Source organism: Pelodiscus sinensis, chromosome 9, assembly GCF_049634645.1.
Source record: "Pelodiscus sinensis isolate JC-2024 chromosome 9, ASM4963464v1, whole genome shotgun sequence".
Taxonomy (NCBI): domain Eukaryota; kingdom Metazoa; phylum Chordata; order Testudines; family Trionychidae; genus Pelodiscus; species Pelodiscus sinensis.
This window is the reverse complement of record NC_134719.1, coordinates 11,153,166-11,177,330: the sequence shown is the minus strand read 5'-3', so window position 1 is coordinate 11,177,330 and position 24,165 is coordinate 11,153,166. Positions and strand designations below refer to the sequence as shown.

Below are 24,165 nucleotides of genomic sequence, written 5' to 3'. Positions count from 1 at the left end.
CTTTCATCCAAGCTGCCTTTCACTTTCAAATTCTCAACCAGTTCCTCCCTATTTGTTAGGATCAAATCTAGAACAGCTTCACCCCAGTAGCTTTTTCAACCTTCTGAAATAAAAAGTTGTCTCCAATGCAGTCCAAGAACTTATTGGATAATCTGTGCCCCTCAGTATTATTTCCCCAACATATATCTGGATAGTTGAAGTTCCCCATCACCACCAAATCGTGGGCTTTGGATGATTTTGTTAGTTGTTTAAAAAAAGCCTCATCCACTTCTACCACCTGGGTAGGTACTTCTGCCACCTTTAATCATGTAATTGGCAGGGAGGTTGGGAGTATGATGGGCTCAGGCTACAGATTTGCAGTGGTGCAGAAGTGTAGAGGCAGAAGACTGAGGATGTGGGGGTGCGGGAGTTTGGGGATGTGAGAGGCTCAGGACAGGTGGTTCCAGTGTATGATAGGCTCAGGTTTGGAGACTGGGGGCTGGGTGCAGGAGTGTTACGATGCTGTGGCCAGATGAGGGGGGCTTGGCCCCAATTGGTTTTTTTTGGGCCAGGCTTCATTTTTAAATAAAATATTTCAAACACAAAAAGTTTCAGCACTGTCTTTATTTATAAGAAGGGCGGAGAACCTGTTTTGAATCAGGGATCACTGACCCACAGAAAAGTAGGTCAGGGCTACACAAGAGAAATTTGCAAAAAAACAAACAAACAAACCCCTCCTCCAAAACCCCCCAAGGCTCACTAATGTGGCCACAACTGTGCTGGTGGGAGCAGGGGACATGGTACTGGGGATGGATTCCATTGGGGGAAGGGGACATGGTGCCAGTGTGGGCTGAAGCATGGGACAGGGTGCTGCAGCAGGTGGCAGGTTGATTGGGCAGGTGGTAGGCTGCCAGTGGGTGCTGAAGCAGGAAACATGGTGCTGCAGCAGAGGACAGCATGTTGGTGGGGGCAGGGAACAAGGAGTCCTCAGCACTCGACTCCTCCGCCTGTCCCCCGTAGAGGAGGGAAGGAAGTCCATGCGCGCACCCTTTTCTGGGGACTAATACCACCCCCCACACACACACCACCCCCGCGTGCAGGAAGTCCCCATCATGCCACAGACCTGGTCTGGTACCATACCGGCTGTTTGTGGGTGGGGGAGCAGCCAGTGCACTTCCTAAAACCCTGGAAGTGGCGAGCAGCTGTGAGACTCTTATCCACCCCACAGGAAGCTGGTGCTACCTCCATTGTCGCTGGAGGTAGGTAGTTGGGCTTCTTGGGGGTGGAGAGAAAAGAGGGAGCCCTGAACGCCTTGCAATCGACTGGTCAGGCCCTCCTGATCAACCAGTCAATCACCATTGATGGGTTGGTTACCATGGCAGTAGAATTAATAAGCACCTGCTTATCGATTAATCATTTAATTGGTTACACTATTACATCCTTAGTAGTTACCTGTTATCTTGCTCTGCCCCACTAATGTGACTGCACTTTAGGGTGGTAAAGGGGTCTATTATCTTCATGCTACTTCGTATGTCTGTAACTCTTCTCTTCTGCTGAGTTACATTATCTATTTCTATCAGCTTATGGTTGATTGTAACTAGGAATGTAAAATCCTGTCTAAATAGTTAACCAGCAAAACATTAAGTTTATCCAGTTAACCAGTTGAATGGGTGGGGGGTGACCTCTTCACCGCTGGTGGGGCATGCTCTGACAGGGCTGTGACAGGTCCCTGCTCCAGCCCCAAACAGTTAACCGTAACCAGTAAGCATCATCCATTAAGGGTGATGCTTACCTGTTAATCCCTTAACCATTCATATCCCTAATTCTAACCAAAATGTTATCTGGTGTCAGAGGAATCATGCAAATTGAATACAAGCTCTGTGAGTCTTATTTAGCCATAGACGATAATTCTCTGTGGGTTTTTTTTTATTTGCAGTTGTGCCTTCTATTCCTTGCTCTCGATTAGCACTGTTAGGAAAGATTATTCACCCACGGCAAGTTATCCATTCAGCTGTTCATGCTATAATGGGAATGCTGGTGGCGTGGTGTGCTGCAGTTATGACTAAAGGAAAGTTCCAGTTCCTTGCTGTACCCTGCACAGCTTCAGAAAGGTGACCTTTTTTGTTGTTAATGGAACAAGGTATTGCGCAAGTTTGTACTTAAAATGAGTTCACTGATGGATTCTTCCTAGAGGAAGATAAGCCTTTAGCTTCTAGCAGAAGATGAACAATTGTATGTCTGTTCTTAAACTTGCTTTAGTCTGAGTATTGGGAGGAGAAGAGTACTTCAGTGAAGAATGACAAATTTACAAACATTACTGTGTGGATTTCTTAAAAAAAAGTTTGTCCAGAAGCCCCAAACATCTAAGTTCAGACTATTAATGGAAATGGACTATAGAAATATAGGACTGGAAGCGACTATGATCTTGTAGTGAGGCCCCTATGCTGAGGTTGGTCCAAGAGGTTGAACCTAGACATTTTCTGTGTGGCTTTTCTAACCAGTTTTTAAAAACCTTCAGGGAGGAAACTCCACAACCTCCTTTTGTATTCTGTTCCAATGCTTATCTACATTTAGTTAGAAAGTTTTTCCTGATATCTAGCACAGTTGTAATTGGAGCTCAGTTGTCCAGATACCAAATTATCAATCAACATTCCCCACACAAATGCACTGTGAATTCATGGTTTCATTTTGTATAATACCATATATTCATATTTAAACCGTATAATGGGGAAATAGTAGTTAATATAAATTATATAGATAACAGTTCTATAGCAAAATGAAGTATTTACTACAATTGGTTAATAACGTATTGAAACATCCTGATGGGTTAATAACTTAGGTTAATCAGTGTTTTAGTATCATGCGCTAGAGCTGCAGGAGATGCACATAAAGAGCTACTTGTTGCTCATGAGTCTTAGTCCTGATCTAACCTAATCTTTCTTGCCGAAGGTTCAGCACTGAAAAAGTGAAATGACCCGTCAGCTGTTAAATGACCTAACAACCTCTCTTCTGTTCTAAATACCATCTTTGACAGATCTTGGTCATCTCACCCATGATATATAAATAGCAAGAACAAGTAATAGGACAAACAGCTCCAATAAAACTTATAGTGGTATACACGCCTCGCTAATACTTACGAATATTTTTTTCATTTACACTAATCAGATGAATAAAATCAAAGCTCTGTTTAACTAAAGTTAGAAACTAAAAGAATCTAAAATAGTAACTTACTGTATTATAAATAAACCACTTCTTTATTTTAGCCTAGATGGTGCTGTTCAACACATGTGCCTAAATGAGTATCACCTCTTCCTCCTGCTCTCTGGAGCTTTCATGGGCTACAGTTACAGTCTCTTGTACCTTGTTAACAATATGAACTACTTACCATTTCCAATCATACAGGTAAGAGGCTAAAGATAAATGTTTGTCTAATCAGCTCAAATGAAAAGGGTAAACTTTGCGGGGAGAGGGGTCCTACTTTCAGTTGCAAAATGTATGTGGGTATTAGTGGCCATGCACTTGTGCTCCTTTATAAAACCAAATATAAAATTTACAAACAAAGCTATCACCTTTAATCCTAGCAAAGGTCCCTCCCCTGATCCCATAAAGCCTGATGTTAAAATAAACCAAAGATCCCTTAATGGTTCATGTGTTACAACCAAGTAAAATTTACACAGACCTGAAGTGTGGCAAACTCTGCATAGGTAGACTGCTGTGGGTAGTGCATTCAAGATGTTAGAATGTCATTGAGTTTAACTGCAGGAATTCACAGCAGGAGTAGCCGAGTGTATTTTACGCCTTATAACGTGGAGGTAAACAAGCTTTCAGTGTACAAGCTACTAGACCATTTAAAACATAAATTATAACAGCTTGACCCATGCTCAGAAGAAAAAAAGCCAACATCAATCACTACTGTTACATACGTATAATGGTTTGGGTCTGCTGTACTCTGTACTATTGGAAGCTACTGAGTGCGTTTGGAGGATACCTGAGGAGACACTCTTTCTACTGCTATTACGTCAGAATCCAGGAGTAGCACTGGACCAAGGCCTGGTCTAAACACTGAGATATACTGGTCTAGCTGATGGTGTCTTTAAACAGATTTAATTAAACCAGTGGACACATTTTTAATTTAGTTTAAAACTGGCATATATGAACACTTGAATGGCCATATTGGGTCAGACCAAAGGTCCACCTAGGCCAATATCCTGTCTCCCAACAGTGACTAGTGCCAAGTGTCCCAGACATGATTAACTATCTTGTTCACTCTCAAGTGATCTATTTCTGTTGTTCATTCCCAGATTCTGGCAGAGGGTAGGGATACCCTCTTTGCCCATTTTGGCTAATAGGTATTGATAGAGCTATTCTCCATGAATTTATCTAGTTAGTTTTTAGAACTGTTATAGTTTTGACCTTCACAGTATCCTTTAGCAAGGAGTACCACAGGTTGACTTCCTTTCTGTTTGTTTGTTAAACCTGTTGCCTATTAATTTCATTTGTGACCCCTAGCTCTTGAGGTATGAGAAGTAAATAGCACTTCCTTATCTACTTTCTATATATCACTCATGATTGTATAGACTTCAATCATATCCCCATTAGTCTGATCTTTTTCAAGCTGAAAAGTCCAAGTCTTAGTAGTCTCGTCTCATATGAAAGTCATCCTTAATCATTTTGGTGGTTCTTTTTCCAAACTTTCCCAATTCTAATACATCTTTTTTAAGAGAGGGTTACAACATCTACATGGAGTATTCAAAGTATGGGTGTAGATTTATTTAGACATAATATGCTATTTGGATTTCTATAGAGGCAATACGATATTTTCTGTTTCAGAATCTATCCCTTTCTTAATGATTCCCAATAGTCTGTTCACTTTTTTGACTGCTGATGCTGCATATTGAATGGATGTTTTCAGATAACTATCCACAATGACTTCAATAAATTTACACATGCTTTCTAAAATAAAACCTGATACAGTTTTGGATGGTAAGAGTTTCATATTGGCGACTCGCCTTGCTTTTTTAACACTGTTCATCGAAAGGAGAAGGTATATCTATTTTCTTGCATATATTTTATTAGATTATGCCTACACTATGGAGCTATTTCAGGATACCAGATACCTCTGGTATCCCAAAATAGCTATTCCACATCTTAAGAGCAAACCTGTTGTATCGAAATATACCAGGCTTGCTATTCGGACATCCCTGTAAACCTCATTGCATGAGGGGTAAGGGATGTTTTGAAATAACTCAAAATAAGCTATGCAATTTGCGCTATGCAAATTGCTTAGCTTATTTTGATGTTAAGGGTGCTGTGTAGATACACCCTTACATATTTCCTTTGAAAAAAGTCTAACTGTACACAAGGTTTAAGTATCTGCCTATGTTGCATGATTTTGAATGATTATCAAACTTAAAAATTCCGGCAGCAGTGTGATTTTTATTATTATAGAACACTTTTTAAAGTCTAATTAAGAGAATAGAGAAACATACTTTCCTCTGTCTGCAACTTTCTTTCTACATATGACAGTAAACTGTGTTATAATCAATTTCCTTGTTTCTTGTGTGTGGTGAATTTTCTCCACTAGTGATTTTTTTTCCCTCCTACAGCAACAGGAGGAAAAAAATTGTACATTTTTCTTACTGTTTTCCGTTGCAGAAACTACAGGTGGTGAACTCAGGAGTAGGGGTAACAAAATTACTTCTAATTAATCTTAGAATTGACTAGACTTCAGGTTGACTGCATTTAAGAACTTTCACACTTGATTTCTTCTGAATGCAGAATGCTTCAATTAATCTTTCTTTTTTTTTCTTTTTCTTTTTTTTTAGCAATACAAATACTTACGTTTCAGAAGATCTTTGCCTGCACTGGTTAAACATAGTTGTGTGGAATCACTATACTTGGTTAGAAATGTCTGTGTTGCATATTATTTTTTTGGTAAGAGTTCTGACAATTTTTTTCTTCTCTACCTATGTATTAAGAATTCTTTAACCTTTTAATATTTTTCTATCCTACAAATAACTTGCCCAGTGTGCATAGGTTTTTTTATTAGATAAATAAAATAAGTATTTTTCACCATTATGATAGGTGAATGGGTTGCTGGCTTAGCCACACATTCATGGCAGTTTTGTATTTTAAGCCTAAAGGATATTGAAGTATTCCTCTTCCACTTACTATATTTATATTGTATAAGATGGTGAAGGTACTTTAGAAATACAGAGTATTCTAGATCACTTTCCACTCAGGATTCCAAAATGGTATACTGACATTCATATTCATAAATGTGCGTTAGCCCCATTTTGCAGATGGGTGAAACAAAGTAAGTAACTTGCATGAGAAGCTGCTAATAGACGTAGGAGGAGAATTCACATAATCTGGTTCATAATCAGGGGCTTCAATCAGCCCCCCCCCCCCCCCCCCATCCATATTTTTTTTGGTAGTCAGTCTGAAAAATATCACTTTTTTCCATTACACACATGCTGTCAGTCTTCATTTGTCTGTGTGTAATCTTCCTTCATTCTGTTTATGAAAGTTCTTAGTAGCCTTTTTATATATATTTCAAAGTTTGACATCTGTTTTACAAGTGATTCTATCTACTACTATTTAGGTTACATCCCAAGAGCATGGATAAGTGCAACAACGGACCTTCATGCAGATAGGTAAGTAGTACAAATGACTGTCTTTTAGAATATGAGGGGAGTATGGTTTTTCCCTCACGTCACATGTTTTCTGTACATATTTTATTTTCCCAGTCTTTGTAGTATCTTTTCTAATAACTATTCTTTAAGATGACAAATGTTGGGAGCTTAACATCACTCTTAGTTAACGAAAGAGTTTTGGATCTTACAGAACCGTCAGTGCTGACAAATTAAAACAATTAAATGGGTTTTTGATAAAATGTTTGTCCAGGTAACTGCGTTTGATGTACATATATATATTTTTTTTACTGTCAGCAAACTTCATCCTCTTGACACACTTACTGGTCTTCTGGATCTATCCTTGCTCTACCATACCTGGTTATGTGGCATATTTCTTCTGATTACTTGGCACATTGCATGGTTACTCTTCAAAATCTATGCTACAGAGGTTAGTATTGGGTGTCTGTTCTACAGGGAGGATGTCAATGTTGTGGGGGGAAATGCTTATGTTCAAAAGCAATATGAGTAATTTAAATCAGTGGTTCTCAAACATAATGTAGTGGGAGCCATGCTTTAATGCAGAGACTAGCTGATGGATATCCTTTTTCTGATTGTTTGAACCATGTTCTTTCCCCTTTCCAATAGTACAGCAAGACTGTATCTATACACAGGGCTTGACAAATTGCTATTTCTACTCACCTGTGGCGAGTAATTTCAGCCGGTTGCTCCATTCGCCCTGTTCACTGGTGCTGTGCGATGGGCTGGCGAGTAGATCTCACCATGGCTTGTCGAGCCCTGCCTATATGCAACTACAGTTTAAATCGAAAGCTAATATTTGGAGAATATCTATTTCATTTTGAGCTGTTTTTTTTTAATTGCAGTACCTCAACTTGAAACAAAATAGAAACTCGTGCTCAGCCAACGTTTGGTGAAACTTACCTTAGAAATATCAAACAAAGCTCCCTGAGTATATACCTCATAATTCTGTAATACAGACAATTTTGGTTTAACAGAATACAGACCGAGCTATTGAGATCCTTCAAAGCATCTTAGGAATTAATACATTTTTCTCCTTTTTTAACTGACTAATTAAGTGTTAATATGTCTAAAGATTTAAATATGACTTTAATGTATTTAAAGCTGAGACCAACAGACTGAACAAAAGAAACAACAAATCCCAATGGTAAAGAATTGGAGTCTCATTCCTTACCTTGTTTAAATAATAAAAATCCCCTCTCCAATGACACGTTTTTCTTTTTAGTCCTTGCTGAGCTATAGCTTAAAAGGTTTTAAAACCTCAGCCCCCTTTTTTCCTAATACAATGTTTTCTAAAATATGGGGCAGACTCTGAAGAACTGAGATGTGTAAGATTTCATTTAGAGCAGAGGTGGGCCACTTAATGAATTTTGGTACTGGTCATGGGCCAACATTACCCCTGGATGGAGCAGGGCTGGGGACTAGCCTCCCCCGGAGTTATCTGGGCTGGGGTTTTGAAATAAAAACACAGCAAAGGCCTTGTGGCACCTGGCCCCGCTGCTGCCGCATTGCCTAGCAACTGCCGGGGGTTGCTGTGGATATTTAAAGGGCTCGCAGCTGCAGCTCTGGTCCCTGCTGGATTAGCACTGCCACCAGGAGCTCTTTAAATAGCTGCAGCAACCCTGGGTGGCTTTCAGGCAATGCAATAGTGGCAGGGCTGGTAGGTCTGAGCCCTTTAAATAGTAACAATTTAAAGGGCTCCCAACCCCACATCTCCTGGCAGGTGCCTGGGGTTTCTGTAGCTATTTAAAAGGCTCATGACTGTGGCTTCTGCCAGCTTAGCACTGCGACTGGTAGTCATGAGACATTTAAATGAGATCCTACTGCCTTAGCCACTGCCTGGAAATTTGGTGGCACAGGCAGCAGGATATAAATAGAAAGAGGCTGGATCAATGTGTAATACAATCCGGGGGCCAGATCTGGCCTGCCTATGGCCTATCCCTGATTTAGAGTTTCTAACTCTTATGATGAAAAACTTCAAAATGTGACTCAACCATAATTGATATCTGCATTTTCAGAAAACTTGGAATAATATCTCCAAAGTTTGAATTGACCTCTTTCAATGGGTGTTAACTCAAATGCTAAAGATTAAATGCCTAGTTTTACTAGTTGTACAAGTACAGGCAGTCCCCGACTTATGTCGGATCCGCACTTACGAACGGGGCTTTTCTCCTCGAACGGGCTCGTTTGCCCGGTAGCAAAGCCGCCTAGGCGGCGGCTTTGCTCGGGTGTCCCTGGTCTGCTGGGGGGGGGGTCCAGCGACTTTGCTGGACCCCCCCAGCAGACCAGGGGGACAGGAGCAAAAAGCCCAGGCGGCGGGAGTCCCGCTGCCTGGGCGGCTTTGCTCCGGGGCAAACGAGCAAAGCCACCCAGGCGGCGGCTTTGCTCGGGTGTCCCTGGTCTGCTGGGGGGGGGGGGTCTAGTGGCTTTTCTGCCCCCCCCCCCCCAGCAGACCAGGGGGACAGGAGCAAAGCCGCTGAGCACGCCCGCAGGGGGACAGCCCAAGCGCGCCCAGGCTGTCCCGCTGCGGCTGTGCTCAGCGGCTTTGCTCCCCATCTCCCTGGTCTGCAGGGAGACGGGGAGCAAAGCCTTGGAGCACGCCCGCTGCAGGCGTGCTCCGCGGCTTTGCTCCTGTCCCCCTGGTCTGCTGGGGGGGGGGGGGGGGGGGAGTGTGCAGCTAGTGCCCCTCCCCACCGCCCCCAGCAGACCAGGCTTTTCTTGCCTACCCCTGGGGTAGAGCAGCTGGGGGCTGCTGGGTTGGTCCCGCAGCGCCGCTCCGAACCAACCCGGCAGCACCCCAGCTGCTCTGCCCCAGGCGTCCTGATTCAGCCGCTGCTGCTCAGTTTCAGCAGCGGCTGACTTGGGGACACCTGGGGCAGAGCAGCTGGGGTGCTGCTGGGTTGCTCCAGTAGCGCCGAGGAGCCGCGCTACTGGAGCAATCCAGCAGCACCCCAGCTGCTCTGCCCTAGGCGTCCCCAAGTCAGCTGCTGCTGAAACTGACCAGCGGCTGACTACAGGAAGCCCGAGGCAGAGTTTCTTAAGTTGAATCTGTATGCAAGTCAGAACTGGCATCCAGATTCAGCCGCAGTTGAAACTGATCAGTTTCAGCAGTGGCTGATGCCAGTTCCGACTTACGTACAGATTCAACTTAAGAACAAACCTACAGTCCCTATCTTGTACGTAACCCGGGGACTGCCTGTATGTAAGATGAGAGAAAGTGTTGTATGTATTATGAAGACGGAAATTCTGAGTGGGCCTTATAGAAGGCTTGAAATGGCTTCCGAAAGTTTGGGAAATATTGACCTAAAGATAAATTCAAAATGCAAAGAAGTTTTTCTATAAGTAGAGGTAAGTTGTTTTAGCAATATCAGAGAGGCTATGTACTCTCCTTTGAGAACACTGGGGAAACACATCTTTGTTTCAAAGTAAGTAACTTTTCTGTGATCAGAAGACTATGCCAGGTTAATAACAGTAAGGCAGGCAAGCATGACAAAAGTTGTAGTCAAAGCACTTGACTTTAATACAAACTACTTCAGAGACTCAGATGGAAGGATTGATGTTTATTAATAAAATACAAAAATTCATAAAAGTTCTCCCTCTCAAGTCCTTTAAAAAAGCCAGGGATATGATTACTTCAGCTTTTGGTACAATTTTCAGATAGGTTGTGGGGGTTTTTTAAGCACCTTTTGTAGAATCCTTAAGACTTCCACATAATGTTTTATTGCTGGCCTGAACTGGCATTCTCAGTTTCTCTATTGTTTTAAATCAACCCTAAATTCCAAATCAGAACTTTCTTAAGAAAGTCCAGTTTATTAAAGGCATCAAAATGTGCCTCTAAAAGTTGGTTTCCTTCTAAAAAAAATATTTTTGGCTATTTAGCAGAAGAGATTACAGGGAAAACTTGTTTCTTCCTCTAGAGACATCCTTGTGGGTGCTCCACAGCAGGTGTTGGTGCGTCCAACCACCGGAGACTGGGCTCTTCAAAGCAGCGTCTGGGGGGCCGCGCATGCGGCCACCCTCCCCTCAGTTCCTTCTTACTGTCCCCAGCTTAAGATAAAGCTCGGCGGTGTACTTTGCTCAGCGTTCTTCTGTGTAGTTAAGAAGTTTGTTTTCACCTGTTCTCATTGTTCTTTTCTTCGTTGCTCATCTAAGTTCGTCTTCCTACCCAAAAAAAAAAATCCTCCAGAAGACGATCTCTGGAGTTCTGAATGCATAGCCTTCTGCTAGAAGCACAATCAACTAATTCCACTTGCTTTCATCCGAGCCCATTCCACCAGGGCTGTGGCCACATCTAGAGCTTGCCTCTGCAAGACCCCTCTAGAGGACATGTGCTGCAGCCGCAGGGCCTTCTGATCAAATTTTGCAAAGCACTATGTACTTTCTCATGGACCTCTTTCTTTAACAAGTGGTGTTAAAGCAGTGTTGTCTATAGCTTACATGCCAGATCTGAAGACCCTGCCTCCTTACGACATATTGCTTTGTAGCCACCTGCTGTGGAGCACCCACAGGGATGTTTTTCATAGAGGAGGAGGTTACTCATCTTTAGCAGTAACTGACATTGTTTGAGATGAGTGTCCCTGTGGGTGCTCCACTACCATCCCTTCCTCCCCTCTACTTCAGAAACCTTTTTTCCTACAGGCTGAGTTTCCTAGTAGAGAAGGAACTGAGGGGAGGGCAGCTGCATATACGTGATTGCACCACATGATTCTTGTGTGCCCTGGTGCTGTGCATGATAATTTTAACAAAATTGAATATGATACAAGAACAATGATGGATAGTTATAGTGAAATTAAATCTGCTTTTTTGGGTGGGGGATTTAAATAGTTTCCGTCTCTATTTGCATTCTAAATGTAGTAGCATGATAACCAGAAAGCAAAAATATGGAAGTATAAAATGTGACTCTCTCCAAATGACAACTAAATTCAATTATTTCAAACAAAGAATTTTAATTTAAGGAATTAATACAGATATAGACATGTTTAATGTGACAGTGCCCCTTTTAATTACCTTGAATCCTTCAGGACACACTAGTTATTTTTAACTTTGACCTTGCTATTTGATCAATATAGTTTAGGTTGATCTGCCCTTCTGGTAATGGGATGTGCATCATTACACATTATGTCAGTAGCTTTTATGTAAGATGTAGTAAAATATGGGATGCTACCGTTACCGTTTAACCACAAGGGTTACTTAAAGGGTATTCAGAAAGCGAGGGAACCGTAGCTTAAAGATAGTGATTTGTTTGGTTCTTGTCAGTTTAAAAGTTGGTATAGAAGTCTGTTTTGTGCTGTTGCATTAAAAACCACCGGCTCATTTTAACAGGAGGTTGAAGCTTTTGGTTGTATACTTTCATAGTTTGTCAGGTTGGCAAGTGACAGATTAATTTGTGCCTCACTAATGATTTCAATGTTTGCTCTGCATAATATAACTAGTGATGAACAAATTTAGTAACTTTCTCTAATTTCAGGCACATCATTTTCCTGTTCAACCAACTTTCACTGAGGAAACAGACCAATGTCTGCCTAAAATCTTAAATAGCAACCCTCCTCTCATTATAAAGGTATTTGAACTGCTACATTGATATGGCATGTCCGTTCACTAAGCTCTGGTGTATGTTACAGAGTTATGTTGATGCAAGGCAGCTTATGTTGACCTAATTCTATAAGTGTCTACATTAAAATGTTGCTCCCAACCAATGTATCTTGCCCATTGTGCCAACTTAATTCCGCTTCTGCAAGAGGCCTAGTGCTTAGGTCAACACAGCGTTAGCATAGACTTTGCAGTGTTTACAATAATTGTTGCTGACTTTCTAAAGCTGCCCCACAGTGCCCCAAACTGACACATCAGCGGTAGCGCTCCTTGTGAAGACGCACCTTACTGATGTAACAAGCGTAGTGTGAACATGCAAAAGCAATTTAATAATGCAGTGGCTGTATGTCAACATAACTTAAGATCAGTATGATTTTAGTGTACTGTAGACACATCCTAACACTCCCTGACTGCAGATCATGGGAGATTTGTGTATAACAGTTTTGACTGCGGCAAACGTTCCTTAAAAATCAGCCTAATTCAGAATGGTCGGAAATATTGTGCAGTGCTTAAAGACAGAAGGTTAAATTTCATAGTGATCCCTTATATAAGTTCAGTGTATGGGATCAGCATTAAAATTGAAGGATGGTTATTTTAGGTAGAAAAGAAGCCATTTGTGTTGTTTTTTTGCTCTACAAAGTTAGTCAACAGTCCTAATATGAAATTAATATTTTTCTAGTGGTCGAAGTGAGGGGATCCTTCTCCCAATCTTCAGCCTGGTTAAACTTATTCAGTCATATAGCTGAATTTTGCCCTTAATGGTATCTGAGCACAAATCCTGTTGGCTTCATAGGGATAGCATTTGTAAGAAGAATTCTGTGCTGAAATCCAAAAACCCACAACCAGTCCATTTTGACTGAAGCAAGTATGAGTGGTCACTTGTTTTTATAGATTATTAAACATTGTACTCCTTTGCAGTTCTTGGCATTACAGGACTTGATGTTACTGTCCCAATATTCTCCTGTGCGACGACAAGAGGTCTTCAGCCTCAGTCAGCCAGGTATTCGTAAAATTTATTCTTCATGGCTCTAAACTTTTAAAAACTGTTCTAATAAGACTGATTTTTTTTTAAAGAATTATCTAATACTTTGAAACATACTACAAAAACCACTGGGGCTCATATGTAAAAAGACCCTGCATCATTTTGGCATAATTGGGAGAAGGCTTGATAGTGTTGTTACCTCTACTAAATTTACTAATACTGGCATGTGGTGCTTGTTTGATGTAAAGGGCAACTAAGGAAACATGGTTCCAGAGTATGAAAAACAGGATACTATTGACATCAGAGCCCAAGTTTAAACCAGATGATAAAATAACGTGTTTATAATAGGCTTAGCGTGATGATGAGTGTGATGGAATCAAGCATAAAAACACACCCTGCAGCTGTGAAAGCAAACAATGGCTGTGATATAAATTAAAGTATATGAGCCTCTTAACATGTACTAAGCAATTCTATAGGAGGTCAATAAAAACTGTCTTGAGTCCATTTGTGACCTTGAGACCATTTGTGAATACCTTATCAGGCATTCTGGTGTTATGAACTAGCTTCAGATTTGTTAATTACTGTAACTAAAATCACTTCTTTGGTCTTGTTAAGTTTCAGATTTACTGAGCAACTACTCAGCCCTCCAGTCTGCCCAAGCAACTCTCACTGAGATTACTGGGAGCAATGAGTGTGGCATGAATATTAGAATAGCCCTTTTCCCCATTTGTCATATATCTGGTGACTAAACTCCCATGATAAATATGCAACATGGCTTTCCTAGGAATTCAGTGTTTCAGATAATTCTCTAAGCTTATACTAAAAGTAAAAGCAGAATATAAAATGCTGAATATAAAATGCTATCAAAACAGGCTTATTTTGTCTTGAGTAGAGAGAGAACATCCGTTGAATCTTCAAAATAATTCTTCTGTGTTCCTCCTAGGTGGACATCCTCACAACTGGACAGCAATATCAAAGGAGTGCTTGAATCTTTTCAGAGACTTGACACAGAAACTAATTATGCAACAGGAAGCTGCAGCTACAAATGGGAGAGTGAAACAACCATCTGCAGGAGAATTAGGAAGATCCCTGATCTCTTCAGGTAGCTTTGTATGAGAGCAGATTCATAACCATTGTGGTTGGGTTTGAACCTGCATATCACCATGAGACATGCTGTATTCATATAAATTGATACTGAGCCAAGTGGGTAGTCGTACTGTTCTCCAAGTATTAAGGGAACACTATCAGTTTAAAAATTATTTTTAACTTAGATTTGTTACAAGAAACACCAAAGAGCTGGCAGTTCCCTCTAGGTGCCTGTGCCCCTGGTGTTGGGAGTAGACTTCACACAATCTCTCTCCCCCCTCCCCCCATGTCAATCAGGGCCAGGGAGTGGGAGGAGCATGCGAAGTCTGCCCCCGTCCTGCAAGTAGCAGCTGGTGGTTGACTCTAAGTGCCAAGCCCCTTGCAGGGCAGGAGGAGACTGTGTGCTTTTTCCCCACCTCTCCCTCCCCACTGTGCGCCCAGGCCCTGATTGGCCTGGGGTAGCGTGAAGTCTCTCACTCCTTGCTTTCCAGCACGCGGTGCTTAGGCAACCACCAGGGTTGATTCTAAGTGCTGTGTGTGCCTCCGTTTCTAGGCCCAGATTGGCCTGGACGTAGGGGAGCAGCAAGAACTCCGTGGGCCGGATCAACCCACTTGGTGGGCTGGATCTGGCCTGTGGAGGCCCTTTTGCCCACCTCTGGGTAATAGGCTTCCAGTAGAAACAGTATATGTTGTATTAAGAACTCTCATGAGAAACAGTTTGCTAAAGTAGCTATGGGAATTGTAACAGTAGGGGACCTAATAATAGAAACAGGTTCACTATATGTCATCTTGCCATGTGTTCTTTCTCACCAGAAGCAGCTGTTTCAGAAGAAATGTCCTTCCAGGCACAGAAGTCTAATGTTTCTAGAGCCCACATGCCTTCCCTGGTTAAATCCTCTTTGTTGCCTTTAAAGACATTGTCTACATCTGATCTTGGAAGCTCTTTTGGTTCACCTTTCAGTTCTCCTGCTCTAAATCGCCAGGCTGGGATTCTGGATTTAAACTCTCCTTGGCATGGATCAGTTCAAAGCCCTCATGTTATGAGACGAGGACCAAAGCTGTGGACATCAAGTTCAGGTGGGGATCTTCTGTTTCAGGTCACCCTTATACCTAAAGAGAAGGATGAGTGAAATATTGCCTCAACGATACAAGTACTTATCTTTGGAGTTAAACTGTTGCTTTAGGAAGAGGATGGCTATTTTTTCTAACTAGAAAAAGACAACAAATGGTCTGGTAGCGCTTTATAGACTAACAAAACATGTAGATAGAAAGGCACCATAATAGAAGCCCAACTTAAATGTATACCCCCAAATTAAACATAGTAAGAGACCTAAAAAAGAGCCACTGGGGCTTGGCTTAACCATGTAATAAAAGAAGCAGTGAGAGATGGAAAAAGGCATCTTTTAAAAAGTGGAAGTCCAATCCTAGTGAGGTAAATAGAAAGGAACATAAACACTGCCAAATTAAGTGTAAAAAATGTAATACGAAAAGCCAAAAAAGATTTTGAGGAATAGCTAGCCAGAAACTCAGTTATAGCAAAATGTTTAAGTACATTAGAAGCAGGAAGCCTGCTTTTAAAAAAAAAAAAACAGTGGGGCCCCTGGATGATCGACATACAAAAGGAGCAATTAAGGATGATAAAGCCATTGTGGAGAGACTAAATGATTTCTTTGCTTCAATCTTCACGGCTGAGGATGTCAGGGAGATTCCCAAACCTGCACAGTCCTTTGTGGGTGGTGAATCTGAGGAGCTGTCCCGGATTGAAGTGTCATTAGAGGAGGTTTTGGAACAAATTGAAAAACTTAACAGTAACAAATCACCGGGACTGGATGGCATTCACCCAGGGTTCTGAAAACTCAAATGTGAAATTGCGGAACTATTAACTGTGGTTTGTAACCTATCCTTTAAATCAGCTTCTGTACCCAAGGACTGGAAGACAGCAAACATAACGCCAGTATTTAAAAAGGGCTCTAGAGGCGACCCTGGAATTACAGACCAGTAAGTCTAACATCAGTACCGGGCAAATTAGTTGAAACAATAGTAAAGAATAAAATTCAGACACGTAGAAGAACATAATTTGTTGGGCAAAAGTCAACATGATTTCTGTAAAGGGAAATCATGTCTTACTAATCTATTAGGGTATGTCTATACTTGCACCCTCTTTCGAGAGAGGGATGCAAATGAAGACATTCGAAATTGCAAATGAAGCCGGGATTTAAATATCCTGCGCTTCATTTGTATATTCGCGTTATGGCGCTACTTTGAAATAACAGATGCTGTTAAGACGCGGTTATTTCGAGAGAGAACTCTTCTCTCGAAATAACTGGTTAACCTCATTGTATGAGGAATAAGGGTTATTTTGAGAGAGGGGTTTTCTCTCAAAATAACTGCATTTTAACAGCATCTTATTTCAAAATGGTGCTATGAAGCAAATATGCAAATGAAGCGTGGGATATTTAAATCCCGGCTTCATTTGTAATTTCGAATGTCTTCATTTGCATCCCTCTCTCGAAAGAGGGTGCAAGCGTAGACATACCCTTAGAGTTCTTTGAAGGGGTTAACAAACATGTGGACAAGGGGATCCAGTAGATATAATATCCTTAGATTTTCAGAGAGCCTTTGACAAGATCCCTTACCAAAGGCTCTTGTGTAAATTAGGTTGTCATGAGATAAGAGGGAAGATCCTTTCATAGATTGAGAACTGGTTAAAAGACAAGAAACAAAGGGTAGGAATAAATGGCAAATTTTCAGAATGGAGAGGTGTAAGTAGTGGTGTTCCCCAAGGGTCAGTCTTAGGTACAGTCCTATTCAATTTACTCAAACGATCTGGAGAAAAGGGGTAAACAGTGAGGTGGCAAAATTTGCAGATCATACTAAACTGTTTAAAATAGTGAAGACCAAAGCAGACTGAAGAACTTCAAAAAGATCTCGTCAAACTGAGTGATTGGGCAACAAATTGGCAAATGAAATTTAATGTGGATAAATGTAAAGTAATGCACATGGGGGGGGGGGGGGAAGCACCAAGTATACATACTTGGGGGCTAATTTAGCTACAACTAATCAGGAAAGATCTTGGAGTTGCTGTGGATAGTTCTCTGAAAACGTCCACGCAGTATGCAGCCGCAGTCAAAAAAGCCAATAGGATGCTAGGAATTATTAAAAAAGGGATAGAAAATAAGACAAAGACTATCTTACTGCTTCTATATAAAACTATAGTACACCCACATCTTGAATATTGTATACAGATGTGGTCACCTCATCTCAAAACAACATTTTGGCATTAGAAGAGGTTCAGAAAAGAGCAACTAAAATGATTAGGGGTTTGGAATAGGTCCCATATAAGGAGAGGCTAAAGCGACTGGGACTTTTCAGTTTAGAAAAGAGGAGACTGAGGGGATATGATAGAGGTATATAAAGTCAGTGGTGTGGAGAGGGTGAATAAAGAAAAGTTATTTATTTGTTCCCATAATATAAGAACTAGAGGACACCAAATTAAATTAATAGGTAGCAGGTTTAAAACTAAGAAAACAAAGTTCTTCTTCACACAGCGCACAGTCAACCTGTGGAACTCCTTGCCAGAGGAGTCTGTGAAGGCTAGGACTATAACAGAGTTTAAAAAAGATCCAGATAAATTCATGGAGGTTAGGTCCATTATAGGCTATTAGCCAGAGGGGAAGGAATGGTGCCCCTGGCATCTTGTTTGTCAAAAGCTGGAGAAGGATGGAAGACAAATTGCTTGATCATTGTCTTTGGTACACCCCTTCTGGGGTACCTGGTACTGGCCACTGTCGGCAGGCAGGATACTGGGCTGGATGGACCTTTGGTCTGACCCAGTATGGCCTTTCTTATGTTCTAGATGGTATCATGAGCTTTCGTGGGCATAGCCCACTTCTTCAGATGACCAGAGTTTGTTTATTTTTTTTTCTAACTAGGTTGGGTTTCTTTTGTAGATCTGCAAATGAATGGCTCTCATCAAGAGTCCTTCCCTGTGATCTCTGTTGCAAGAGTTGGTAATGAAGCAATACAGCCAAGCTTTATTTATACATGGCTCCAGAACAAGCAAGAGCAGGTAGAGTAAAAATTGCCGTACAAACCAGTTAAAACTACCTCTTGTTTTTATATGTAGCTTGAAAGATGATTTATCTTTTTTAGAGGAAAACTTCATTTTACAGTATGACCTTTCTCCTCATATTAGCTGACCTAATTTATTTAAAAAAAAAAAAAACCCAAACCAATCCTAAAGCTTCAAAACACTTTTCTCCATATGGAAACTTTAGCACTATTATGATGTAGAAGGGTTCAATTGCATATCAGAAATGTTACCCATGTATTTTGTTAATCTTAAATGGTGTGATTTTTTTTTTCCCCCTCTCTGTCTTACCTCAGGTTAGGAGTTTCTTGTCAAAACGGGTGCTGATAATGTATTTCTTCAGTAAGGTAAGGATGAATTTATACTTTGTGGCAGTATTTGGTTGGTACGCTAGAAACATATGGGCGGAAGTGGGTTCTAATCTTATTAACTGACCCTCTAAATTTGTTAGTAACATTTGTAGAGCATTTTTTTTATTCCAGGATTTTACTGCACTTTATGTGCTGTTGTACTTTACACTTAACAAAACTTTCATTATTGGAATTATGTATAGAAACATTACTGTTTTTAACACTGGTAAATTGAAGTGCATAAATAGCAATTTCCTCAAGTTCCACATGGCATCAGAGCCAAAATTGGAGTTGGGAATCCTGATGATGTAGCCCTACACTAATTGCTAGATAAATGTGTTTCTAGTTGCACTACTGAAAACCAGACTTCTCAGGGGTTTCTTGTGATGTGGACAAATCATGGGAACTTTTCATAAATCTGTTTATCAGAGATGGTCAACCTGCTGAGAAACCTTTTTAAATAATCTTAATATTGGTACAAAAGAATAAAAAATGCTGAGCTCTACCTATTTATTTAACTTGTGTAGGTTTAGTTTGACATAGGTACCAAATCAGCAATCCTCACATACATGGAAGAATTAATCAAAGGCTGTCTCTAATTCTGAATTGAATCTCTTGGGGCATGTCTATGCTACATGGAAGATTTGCTGCTACTGTGGTCCATCTTCTGGAGTTTGATTTTGCTAGTGTAATGTAGACCAGCTAGATTGAACTCCTCAAAGGGCACCCTTGTTGGCGCTGGTACTTGTATTCCTTGTGAGGAGTAAGGGAAGCCAAAGGGAACATTTGTGTGGATGGGGATTTAAGATATGTCAACTCCAGTTACGTAATTTACATAGCTGGAGTTGCGTATCTTACGTAGTGTAGACCAGGCCTCATTAGATTAAATGAGTGTTACCAATAGGCCAGGATCAGTGTTCCTTCTAAGATGCACAGCAGCACAGTTTCACAGGTGTTTAATCAGCCCCACCCAGTCAGAGGCTCACAGCTCCTTGCATGGAGCTGGCTGACTTGGGCTGATTCATGTGCTGCCACTTAGAGAGAACACTGGCCAGGACCGGTCTCCCTATATCTCTGCATAGAAGAGACTCTTTGCACACAACTCTCCTCCTCTGCCTAGTATCAAGGGAGAAGTTCAGCTGCCTATTGACAAATTTTCTGCCCCCAGTCCTGGTCATGCAGGCATCTTTGTGAAGTCTGGATTGGAGACTGGGCCAGTCATTGAAGCTGTGGGATGTACATTATCCCTCAAGCCCAGTGCTTCATCTGTGCCAATGCTAAGTCCACGCACCTCTGGGCTTGCTGCATCCATTATGAAATTAAAAAACTGCCCTACTTTTATTACAAATTAAGCATTACAGATGTGTCTGTTTTATAGGTGGGTCCTGCAGCATTTTCTGCCAGGGTGGGAAATGATGCCTAATAACAAGTAGCTTACCACATCCTGAACTAGGTCTGCCCAAGATTTTGAAGCATGTTCATTTTGTGTAGTTATACATTCCCATGGCAGATATTAGCTGTAATGGAGATGAGAGCAGGCTGTAGCCATTTAGAGCAGGGTAATCCCCGTTAAATGGTTCAGTTCCCTACAGCATCTATTAGACTCCAGTAAAATTCAGTAGCAGATCTTCTCTAGTGTGGACTATGCTGTCAGGTGTGTATACTGGGCATGCATTTATAGTCTGTTAAATAATCTGTAAGGTCATATTTGAAACAAACAACTTTGGTTGGCTGACTGATTTAAAAAAGAAAAAACTTTCTGAAAACTTATACTTTCTCCTTAGCATCCAGAGGCCTCAATCCAGGCTATCTTTTCTGATACCCAAATGCACATTTGGGCATTAGAAGGTAAGCAACTTGCATTTGAATTTGCATTATTCCAGGTTTGTGGTATAACGGCAGTGGACATAATGAAAAGATTCTAATTTCAAACTTGCTGTATTCATTATTATATAAGTGGATTTAAATCAACATTTTCCATAGTAAGCATAACCCCCACATTCACTGTATGGCTTGGTCCACTTCTAGTAGACTGCATAGATCTGAGTCTGCTATTGGCTTTGTGCTAGCAGACCTGGATCTCTTAGCTCAGGCAGTTTATCTTTATGGGTTTAGATAAAAAAAAAATCCTGGGTTTAATTCCCACTGCAAGTTAAATTAGAGTAAACAAAGGTCTGTTGTAACCTGCACCTAACAGCACTATAATTCAGAGATCTCTTTCCCCCTCCAGAGTAGAATCTTCCAGTTGCAGATGTTGTAACCTGCAATGGGGACCAGGATTTAGGGATGTTAAATTTCAATTAATCATCTAATCGATTAGTTGATGGAATTTCCATCGACTATTTGATTAGTCAACAAGGAGGGCGCTTGCTATCCCACTGTGTCTCTCCCTTTGAAATGTACAGGAGCCGTGGATGGCTGTTGTACGTTTTCAAAAGGAGAGAGGCAGCAGGGACCAAAGGAAGCAGACCCCACTGGTGTGGGTTCCCCACTGTGCCTCTTCCCTTGAAATGTACAAGAGCTACTGACAGCAGTCGGAGGACCAGCAGTTGAGACCAGCATGAACAGGACTGTTTCAGTCCCCACTCTGTGTTGCCCCGCTGCTTCCCCCCCAAACTCCCCCGCCTCCCCACTCCGGTGCGGATATGGTGCTGGGGAATTGGCTTTTTAAGCCAGCTCCCCCCAGCACTGGCTCCTGCTCCCTCCCCATGCTGCCTCTCTCTGATAGAGACAGTGGGGGTGGGGGGAAGGAGTGACTAGTCGAGTTCCCGCTTGACTACCTGATAAGTATTTGCAAATGCTTATTGGGTAATCAACTAGTGGCTTATATCCCTAACCAGGATATGGGTCATTACAACCCTAGAATTGTAGCAAATTCAATTTCTGAAGGCTAATTAAGATCAGTTAAGTCTTGATTATATTAGAGTTAATACAAATTTCTTTCTTTCTTTGGAGGTCTCTCTCGTTTGGTAGCGGCCTCATTTACTGAAGACCGATTTGGAGTTGTCCAAACTACCTTGCCAGCTATTCTGAATACCTTACTGACTCTTCAGGAGGTGAGGATCCTTGACTGTTCTTAGTGCAAAACTAGGTCAAAAGGCAAGTTATCCTGTGTTACGCTGGCATTGCTAGCTAGCTAGCTATAAAATGAAACTAGTATGTCAACACTTAAAATGGTTTATCTTCAGTTGAGCTAAACATAGCACAAGAGTCCTTTTTTAGACTGAATAAATACCTCATTCGATTTTTCTTACGTGAAATTACACTTGGAAAGTTTTAAATAAATCATACCAAACTCTTGCAAACAGTGACTCATGGAAATAACAATTATAGTATCAATGTAAGTGTTTAGGATTTAATCTTCAGCTTGATTACATGCATTCCTCACATGTAATGTACAGCCTTTCAATTTCAGAACACACACATTTGAGGAATCGGATCCATTTATGTTTCTCGGCAAATATTAAAGCATGACTTTAGAAGCAATTACCACTTACATGATGTATTTGGGAGTGTTACAGACACACAGATTTGTCTCCAATGTTGTGTGCTATTTATGATAGTTACTGTTCTGTTTTAATGGAAGACTCTCAGAATTTTAGAGGTAATTGTAATTCTTCAGCATATGCCACTCCAAAAACGTGCAATGGAAATGCTCCCTTATTTCTAAAGGCACACTTGGGTATTGTTCCTTCTAGTGCAGTGTTTGTGCTATGTTCAGTATTTAAAGCATCCATAAATGGAGAATCTCATTTTCCAAGGTCTGCTTCTGTACTTGGATTGGGTAAGATGTAGAAGAAATGCTGAGTCATGTGGTCTCCTGTTTTCTACTTCTGTCAGTAGTGAAACTTCTGAATTTGCTGTTAGTCTTTTTGCTTTACTTGGCACAACTGCCCATGCTACTAGAATGTATTTGAAATGGATTCAACAGAACAGTTCTTTTCATTCACTTGTCAATCCAGGTTGTAGATAAGCATTTCAAGCTGCCTCATGCTTCCAGCAAACCTCCCAGGACTTCGGGAAGTCTGATGGATACTTCTTATAAAACGCTACGATTTGCGCTTAGAGCATCCCTGAAAACTGCAATATACAGGATAACTACTACTTTTGGAGAACATCTAAAGTAAGGCCTTTTGCATTGGCAGCTACTTAAACAATATTCTGTTTAAGTGAATATTGTAATATAGGACAAAGATGGGGAACCTATGGCCCATGGCTTGTTTTGATCTGGCCCGTGATGCTCAGAGTGCCCCATCTGTCTTGCAGTGGGGTGAGAAGATTTGGGCACCTACCCATGTGGCTCAAGCGCCAGCTCCTGGCTGCTTGGAGGGAGGAGGGAAGTCCCAAGCCTAGTGGGACAGATCAAGGCAAGCTTCCAGTCCATGGGCTCTGCCTGGCAGTGGGAGGTAGCAGCTCTGTGCTGGAAATGGCAGTGAAGGGAAGCTCTGTCCCTTCTTGCCCTGTCGAGCAGGCTCCATCCCCATTGTTCCCATTAGTTGGGAATCCAACCAGTGGGAGTGTCGAGGGGTAATGCCTGCCAGTGCAGAGCAGCATGGAGCCACCTGGACCCTCCCCCGGGTGCTATACCAGGTAGATGCCCGCATCCTCCTGCCCAGACCCTGCATCCTCAGCCCGCTCCCTGGCATTGCACCCTACACACTGAATCCCTCATTTTTAGCCACACACCTGATCTTAGGTGGGCCCCAGAAAATCTACTAGTCCCAATCTCCCAGAAGAGTTAATTCAGCCCTGAGCCCTGTTGCCAGTCTCCCCCCCCCTTCCTCCCCTGGGGTCTGAGGGGGACCCTGCATGGCACCCAAGTTGTATGAGTGAGGTTGAGTGTCTCTTCTACAGTATGACAAATTGGCCATGTCGATACTCACACTTACGTCGTCAAAACTTTTGTCACTCAGGAGTGTGAAGAGACACAAGTGTGCACAGTGCCATGTTGGCAGGAGATGCTTTCCTGCTGGCATAGCTATTGCTGCTCATTGAGCTGGTTTTATTATATCAGCAGGAGAGATCTCTCCCTTTATCTTAACATGGTTATATGAATGGTCTTAGAGCAGCACAGCTGTACTGATGCAGCTGTGCTGCTAAAAGCTTGTAAGTGTAGACCATGGGTTCCCAAACTGGTGGGGGCATGAAGAAATTCCAGGGTGTGACCCAGTCCCCTCCCCCCCAGTCAGACTCCTCCAAGTTTTGCTGCTATTTTTGGCCCTGGTCAGTTCCCCTTTTTTGCTCAACAAGTTTTGCTGCTATTTTTTGGGGGCGAGGGTGTGCGGGGGGGATGTGAGGGTTTCTCAAAAATCAAAAAGGGGGCGTGAGGCCGAAAAGTTTGGGAACCACTAAGGATGTTAAAATGCAGTTAATTGACTAGTCGACTAGTCAACTAGTCCAGTGTTTCTCAACCAGTCG

General features: G+C 41.7%; 1 protein-coding gene across 3 annotated transcripts in view; it reads left to right on the top strand.

The window, feature by feature from the left end:
- The window catches only part of NDC1 (NDC1 transmembrane nucleoporin), a 37,126-nt gene that overhangs the window by 10,650 nt on the left and 2,311 nt on the right, over nucleotides 1-24,165 (top strand). The window contains exons 4-17 of one of the 3 annotated variants that reach the window (XM_075936015.1): nucleotides 1,916-2,090; nucleotides 3,243-3,381; nucleotides 5,805-5,913; nucleotides 6,584-6,635; nucleotides 6,930-7,062; nucleotides 12,118-12,210; nucleotides 13,158-13,239; nucleotides 14,165-14,323; nucleotides 15,124-15,384; nucleotides 18,240-18,376; nucleotides 18,694-18,744; nucleotides 20,532-20,595; nucleotides 21,703-21,803; nucleotides 22,710-22,870. In XM_075936015.1, coding sequence (XP_075792130.1) covers nucleotides 1,916-2,090; nucleotides 3,243-3,381; nucleotides 5,805-5,913; nucleotides 6,584-6,635; nucleotides 6,930-7,062; nucleotides 12,118-12,210; nucleotides 13,158-13,239; nucleotides 14,165-14,323; nucleotides 15,124-15,384; nucleotides 18,240-18,376; nucleotides 18,694-18,744; nucleotides 20,532-20,595; nucleotides 21,703-21,803; nucleotides 22,710-22,870 — 1,717 coding nt within the window. Of the gene's footprint in view, nucleotides 1-1,915; nucleotides 2,091-3,242; nucleotides 3,382-5,804; nucleotides 5,914-6,583; nucleotides 6,636-6,929; nucleotides 7,063-12,117; nucleotides 12,211-13,157; nucleotides 13,240-14,164; nucleotides 14,324-15,120; nucleotides 15,385-18,239; nucleotides 18,377-18,693; nucleotides 18,745-20,531; nucleotides 20,596-21,702; nucleotides 21,804-22,709; nucleotides 22,871-24,165 lie in introns of all 3 variants that reach the window. The other 2 variants (XM_075936014.1, XM_075936016.1) reach the window with 2 other exon arrangements.